This window comes from Populus alba, chromosome 1 (assembly GCF_005239225.2).
Source record: "Populus alba chromosome 1, ASM523922v2, whole genome shotgun sequence".
NCBI classification, from domain to species: Eukaryota; Viridiplantae; Streptophyta; class Magnoliopsida; order Malpighiales; family Salicaceae; genus Populus; species Populus alba.
This window is the reverse complement of record NC_133284.1, coordinates 41,091,861-41,098,975: the sequence shown is the minus strand read 5'-3', so window position 1 is coordinate 41,098,975 and position 7,115 is coordinate 41,091,861. Positions and strand designations below refer to the sequence as shown.

The 7,115-nt window shown below is 38.2% G+C and overlaps 1 protein-coding gene across 3 annotated transcripts; it reads left to right on the top strand.

Moving 5' to 3' along the window:
- Positions 1–234: 234 nt before the first annotated feature.
- LOC118056904 (ABC transporter C family member 3-like) lies at positions 235–6,123 on the top strand. Of its 3 annotated transcripts, XM_035069324.2 has the most exons (10): positions 239–2,788; positions 2,960–3,046; positions 3,137–3,748; positions 3,852–4,016; positions 4,239–4,530; positions 4,636–4,850; positions 4,923–5,228; positions 5,413–5,476; positions 5,584–5,823; positions 5,914–6,123. In XM_035069324.2, exons 1-10 carry the CDS (start codon positions 383–385, stop codon positions 6,015–6,017), a joined length of 4,491 nt encoding a protein of 1,496 aa, XP_034925215.1. In that variant the 5' UTR covers positions 239–382; the 3' UTR covers positions 6,018–6,123. The 3 variants fall into 3 exon arrangements, 1 of the variants encoding a protein (XP_034925215.1); XR_012168964.1 differs by lacking the exon at positions 5,914–6,123 and having other exon boundaries at positions 237–2,788; positions 4,923–5,303; positions 5,584–5,643; XR_012168965.1 differs by lacking the exons at positions 4,636–4,850; positions 4,923–5,228; positions 5,413–5,476; positions 5,584–5,823; positions 5,914–6,123 and having other exon boundaries at positions 235–2,788; positions 3,137–3,765; positions 4,239–4,376.
- Positions 6,124–7,115: the final 992 nt, after the last annotated feature.

Sequence of the window (7,115 nt, the reverse complement as noted above, 5' to 3'; positions counted from 1 at the left end):
TATCAAATACATTCTAAATGAAAAAACAACTTTACCCCTCCTTTATTATCCTTGAAACTTTATGTAATAAAGCCAACTCTCTCATTAGACTACTCTAATTTATAATAATCTGTAGCTAGGTAAATAATAATAGAAATACTGAGTAATTTTAGTATATAGTACCTGAGAAGAGTTTTCTTGTAATCGTATGATTTAAATTTTGAATTAAATAATTAACCATACGTGCTTTCCCCTTATATATATAAGAGAGAGTATTGAATAGTATGGGAATTTTAAGACCTAATTAATTTTTCTCAAGGACAAAATCAATACTGCAATTGATACGTTAAACTTTTTCATCACATGAATTAGGAAATGCTGTCTTTCAGTCAACGAACAAAACATGCAACTCTTTGATTCAACAAAGCTTGGTCTCTTTTCCAGTCTTTCAAACTCATCCTCTTTAATGTATTCAGGTGCTAGTTTTCTCCTTAAACCCATTTTCGTGCGTGGATTTTCTGGTTCATTGCACCTAGTTTTGTTACTTGCCTTGGTCGTCTCATATGTGTGGAAGAAACTCATGAGGGGTGATGGTGGTGAGGGTTCTGGAGAGAGGTTTAGGAACAACAAGAGGTTTCTGTGTTCTAAGCAGACTCTTTTATGTTGTTTAGGTGTTTCAGTGTTTAATCTTTTCCTGTGTTTGCTGAGCTACTTTTATTGGTATAAAAATGGATGGTGTGATGTTAAACTAGTGAACCTTTTTGATTCAGTGCTTAGAACACTCTCTTGGGGTGCACTTTCTGTCTATTTGTATACCCTTAATTCAGGTGAGAAAAGGTTCTCATTTTTATTGAGAGTTTGGTGGGTTTTTTATTTCTCAATTTCTTGTTATTGTCTTGTTGTAGATTTTCTTTTTTATCACAAACATGAGTCCTCAGAGGTACGGTATTTAGTATCTGATATAGTCTCTGTGTTCACTGCTTTGTTTCTTTGTTATGTTGGGTTCTTGAGACATGAGACTCAGGATAGCCTTCTCGAGCAACCCTTTTTGAATGTTGATATTTCTAGCGACACAAGTAATACTCCTACTTTGGAATCAAATAAGTCAAGGGGGGGTGATGCTGTGACGACTTATGCAAATGCTGGTCCTTTCAGTGTTCTTACCTTCTACTGGATGAATTCTCTAATTGCTTTAGGCAATAAGAAGACTTTGGACCTTGAGGATGTTCCTCAACTAGACAGTCTTGATAGTGTGTTTAGAGGATTCCCAGCTTTTAGAAATAAGCTCGAGTCACATAATGGCGCTGCTAGTAGAGTTACCCCTTTCAAGCTCGCCAAGGCATTGTTCTTGTCAACTTGGAAGGAAATTCTATGGACAGCTTTGCTGGCAATAATATACACCTCAGCTTCCTATGTTGGTCCATACCTTATCGACGCTTTTGTTCAATGCCTTGATGGACGAGGAGAATACAAAAATCAGGGATATATTTTAGCTTTAACCTTTTTCGTTGCGAAGCTTGTAGAGTGCATCTCACAGAGGCACTGGTTCTTTAGGTTGCAACAAATAGGATTAAGGCACCGTGCAGTAACAACCACAATGATTTACAACAAAGGTTTGTCCCTCTCCAATCAGTCAAAGCAGGGCCAAACTAGTGGTGAAATCATCAATATCATGACTGTTGATGCAGACAGAATTGGTGAGTTTAGTTGGTACATGCACGATCCATGGTTGATCCTATTGCAAGTTGGTTTGGCCTTATTGATACTATACCAAAATTTGGGGCTTGCATCAGTTGCTGCTTTTGTTGCAACAATAGGTGTCATGTTGATAAACTATCCTCTGGGTAGATTACAAGAAACGTTTCAAGACAAGTTAATGGACTCAAAAGATAAAAGAATGAGGGCAACCACAGAGATTTTAAGGAATATGAGAATTCTTAAGCTTCAGGGGTGGGAAATGAAGTTTCTGTCTAAGATTCTTGAACTCAGAGACGTAGAGACAGGATGGTTGAAGAAATATGTTTATAATTCGGCAATGATCATGTCTGTCTTCTGGCTAGCTCCTACTCTTGTGGCTGTGGCCACTTTTGGTGCTTGTATGCTTATAGGCATCCCACTTGAATCAGGGAAAATCTTATCTGCACTTGCAACGTTCAGGGTCCTTCAAATGCCAATCTATAGTCTTCCTGATACACTTTCTATGACAGTTCAGACCAAGGTTTCTCTTGACCGAATTGCCTCTTTCCTTTGTCTTGATGACTTGCAGTCTGATGTTTTGGAGAAGCAACCAATTGGAAGCTCTGATACAGCAATAGAGATTGCTGATGGAAATTTCTCCTGGGATTTGTCTTCACCTAGTGCAACATTAAAGGATATTAACGTCAGAGTGCTCCATGGCATGAGAGTTGCTGTTTGCGGAACAGTTGGTTCAGGCAAGTCAAGCTTACTTTCCTGCGTTTTGGGGGAACTGCACAAGATCTCAGGGACTCTCAAGTTATGTGGGACGAAGGCCTATGTTGCCCAGTCTGCCTGGATACAGAGTGGCAACATTGAAGAGAACATATTGTTTGGTAAGGAGATGGACAGAGAAAGATATGAAAGGATACTGGAGGCATGTTCCCTGAAGAAGGACCTTGAAATTATGTCATTTGGTGATCAAACAGTTATTGGTGAGAGGGGAATCAACTTAAGCGGTGGACAGAAACAGAGAATTCAGATAGCACGGGCCCTGTACCAAGACGCCGATATCTATCTATTTGATGACCCTTTCAGTGCTGTGGATGCTCATACAGGATCTCATTTATTTAAGGTGAAACATGTCATCTTTATAGATAACATCTATATGATGACCTTCATTTTCGATTCCTGTAGAAAAGATCACTAATCGAACCACCCTTTATTTAATTTTGCAGTTTTCTTCATGCCTAGTTTTAACAAATGCATTTCTCATAAACTATATTTGTTTAATTTTGGATGACAGGAAGTTTTACTTGGTCTTTTGAGTTCAAAAACAGTTATTTATGTTACTCATCAAGTTGAATTCTTACCTGCGGCTGATCTTATCTTGGTGAGCAATACGCATTTGTTTTCTTCATTGCATGTCGGTTTATCATCTCATCTAGTGCATTATTTGATTCAAGTTGTACCTTCTGGTTAGGTAACGAAAGATGGAAAGATTGCACAAGCGGGTAAATATGATGACATTCTCTGTTTAGGATCTGACTTTATGGAACTAGTAGGTGCCCACGAGGCAGCCTTAACAGTGCTTGATTCCAAGCAGAAAGGACCGGCATCAGATACTGATGTTATTATGCAGAAACAAGGAAAAAACGATTATGAAAATGGTAAATCAGATAAAGTATCTGAGCCAAAAGCACAGATCATTCAAGAAGAAGAAAGAGAGACAGGTAGTGTTGGATTTCCTATTTACTGGAACTATATCACAACAGCATATGGAGGAGGTCTTGTGCCCTTTATATTATTGGCACAGATTCTCTTTCAGGTCCTTCAAATTAGTAGCAACTACTGGATGGCATGGGCAGCTCCTGTGTCAAAGGATGTTAAACCGGTTGTCAGTGGATCTACATTAATAATCGTCTATGTCTTGTTCGCTATTGGAAGTTCGATTTGCATTTTAGCTAGAGCCACGCTTCATGCAACAGCGGGGTACAAAACTGCAACTCTACTCTTCAATAAAATGCATCTGTGCATATTTCGTGCTCCTATGTCCTTTTTCGATGCTACCCCTAGTGGACGAATTATAAATAGAGTAAGCAATTTCTGTAGGTCTGATGCTCTAAAATCCAATCTCTTAAAAAATAAGATACCAATTTCATCAGTTTCACTTTATTGATGTCTTTCTTCTCATATAGGTTTCTACGGATCAAAGTGCAGTTGAAAATCGAATTCCATATCTAATTGGGGCACTTGCCTTCTCAGTTATCCAGCTTCTAGGAATCATTGCAGTGATGTCACAGGTAGCATGGCAAGTTTTTATCGTTTTCATCCCTGTGATTGCTGCCTGCATCTGGTATCAGGTAATCCTCGTGATTATCAGAGTTGGTTTGGAATGACTTGAAAATGAAATTTGATATTGAGTTATAGTTCAGAAGTTGTTTTTCATAGATAAGTTATGATAAAAATGAGTGAAGTCAGAAGATAGGAAATGACTTTAAAGTAATTCTTAGCAATTAGATGTAACCCCCGTTTTATTAATTATGACTAAGAGGAGATATAATGCGTTTCCATGATGCACGCAGAGATATTACATATCTTCTGCAAGAGAGCTTTCACGTTTGGTTGGAGTATGCAAAGCTCCAGTCATACAACATTTTTCTGAAACAATTTCGGGAGCAACAACTATCAGGAGCTTCGATCAGCAATCAAGATTCCAAGAAACAAATATGAAAGTTACAGATGCGTATTCTCGGCCCAAATTTCACATTGCTGGTGCAAGGGAGTGGCTTTGCTTCCGCCTGGACATGTTCTCTTCTGTTACTTTTGCTTTCTCTTTGGCTTTCTTAGTCTCCTTCCGAAGCAATATTGATCCAGGTATGTAGTTCATGTCTGATATCTGCTCTTTATTTTCTTGAACATTAACATGTAGGTGCTAAGCCAAAAACACACCCTTTTCCTTTTGTTTTCCCATTTCTAAAGCCATTGCAGGCTTGGCTGTGACATATGGACTCAACCTAAACATGTTACAAGCTTCAGTGATATGGAATTTATGTGATTGTGAGAACAGAATCATATCTGTAGAGAGAATTATTCAATACATGTCTATTCCTAGTGAGCCACCTCTTGTAGTAGAAGCAAACAGGCCAGGCCGTTCTTGGCCATCCCATGGTGAAGTTGATGTCAACAACCTGCAGGTAACTTTAGTTTCTTCCATTGATTGCGCCAATTCATAGCTATTTGTGTTATTATTAAATACTGTATGACAGGTCCGTTATGCTCCACAACTGCCACTTGTGCTCCGCGGTATTACATGCACCTTTCCAGGGGGAAAGAAAACTGGTATTGTAGGGAGAACAGGCAGTGGTAAATCAACTCTCATACAGACTCTTTTTCGTATTGTCAAACCTGCTGCTGGTCAGATTATGATTGATGGACTTGATATCTCATCGATTGGACTGCATGATTTAAGGTCAAGACTGAGCATTATTCCTCAGGGTCCAACCATGTTTGAAGGGACTATGCGAAGTAATCTGGACCCACTTGAAGAGCACACTGATGAACTGATCTGGGAGGTGTGTTGTTTCTATCATGTTTGCCCATAAGAGAAGAGGGGTGCGTGTGTGTAGAATATATAGTAATATACAAGTGTGAGTATGAGTTTGTGTGTTTCCTTTGAATTGATTAATTTGCAATGTTTCTAGGATTGGTCATTGAAGGATGACACACATGCTAACTTGAGTTCTTTTATGGTTCTAGGCTCTTGACAAGTGCCAACTTGGAGACGAAGTTAGGAAGAAAGAAAGAAAGCTAGACTCCACAGGTTTTTCTTTCTTGCTAGCCACCACTATACAATTTGCATGCATAGCTTCTTGAACTGATATTGACATGGAATTTACATACATTGCAAATGATCATCCGATGTTGTAGTTAACGAGAACGGAGAGAACTGGAGTATGGGTCAGAGGCAGCTAGTTTGTCTTGGGCGTGTGCTACTCAAGAAAAGTAAGGTGTTAGTCCTTGATGAAGCTACTGCTTCGGTTGACACGTCCACCGATAATCTTATCCAGCAAACCCTCAGGCAACACTTCTCTGACTGTACAGTTATAACCATTGCACATCGGATAACTTCTGTTCTTGACAGTGACATGGTTTTGCTTCTGAGTCACGGTGCGTATTGAAACGTTAGAGATGTAACAATCCCTAGAAATTACGTTGATGCTCAATTTTCTTTATTATCTGCGATCATGCATTTTGCAGGGCTCGTTATGGAATATGATTCTCCAACAAGATTGCTAGAAAACAAGTCATCATCTTTCGCACAACTTGTCGCCGAGTACACAATCAGGTCAAATGCCAATTGATTCCAATATGTTCAGGAATAGAGTTTTTTGAGTGTTTGGATAGTGGATAACCATATAACAATATTCTCTCCTTTTGAATTGGTGGAATAAATAGTTTGTGATAAAAGTGTGAGTTCCTGCAAAACAATTTCTTTTGTGGGGTTTAAAGACTCCCAATGATTAAGTCAATAATTTTTTAATAAGAAATTGTAATAAATGAAAAACTAAACATTAAATTCTAGGAACTAGAGTGTATATTCTTGGTTTTTTGTATGATAAATGCTCTAAGAATGTATGATAAGATAATAGAAAATGTGAATCATGTACCTAGGTGGTATAGAAGATATTTATATTATTTCAACCTTGTCGTTTTGTTAAAAAGGTGGAGGAAAGCTTTGATGAGAAAAAATATCTCTTATACAACATTAATGTTATTAAAAATAACTATTATATCAACATTAATGTTAATTGGAACATGACAAGATCTTAAAAGACCTTTATACATTTAGGGGTATAGAGAAATAACTATCCTAAATTCTTAGAATCATAAAAATAGCCTCATGACTCAATATAGAGTCTGTAAAAACTACCAATTCCATATCTATTTAGTCTTAAAATGATTCCAAATCCTAGGGTATTGAGTCAGGCATTTTATCAAGCCTGCCCAATACATAACTAAACTCAGGGGTGTTTATTCTGACATCTTGCCAAACTCATATGTACTTGGACTCAGTACATAACTAAACCTAAGAGGTTTGACAACCACAAGCACTTGGGCTCAGTGTATAGCTAAACTCAAGGGGATTGAGTCTGGCATCTTACTAGATCCATGTGCATTTGGATTCAACGTATAATTGAATCAAAGAGTGTTGAATCTGACATCTTGACAAACCCATATGTACTTAAACTCAATGCGCAGTTGAACCCAAGGGGTTAGGTCTGACATCTTACCAGACCTACAAGCATTTGAGTTCCGCGTGTAGCTGAACCTAAGAGTGTTGGGTGTGACATCTTGTCAAATCTACATGTACTTGAGCTTAATGTGTAGTTGGACCTAAGAGGTTGGGTCTGACATCTTGCCAGATCCAAGTACATTTGAGTTTAACGAGTCAATAAACC

What these genes read in the sequence shown, in the direction of transcription:
- LOC118056904 (XM_035069324.2), top strand. Translation starts at nt 383, where the DNA reads ATGCAACTCTTTGATTCAACAAAGCTTGGTCTCTTTTCCAGTCTTTCA. An exon ending in CTGCCTGCATCTGGTATCAG is followed by an intron (nt 4,017 to 4,238) that starts GTAATCCTCGTG and finishes TGATGCACGCAG; the next exon opens with AGATATTACATATCTTCTGC. An exon ending in CCGAAGCAATATTGATCCAG is followed by an intron (nt 4,531 to 4,635) that starts GTATGTAGTTCA and finishes CCATTTCTAAAG; the next exon opens with CCATTGCAGGCTTGGCTGTG.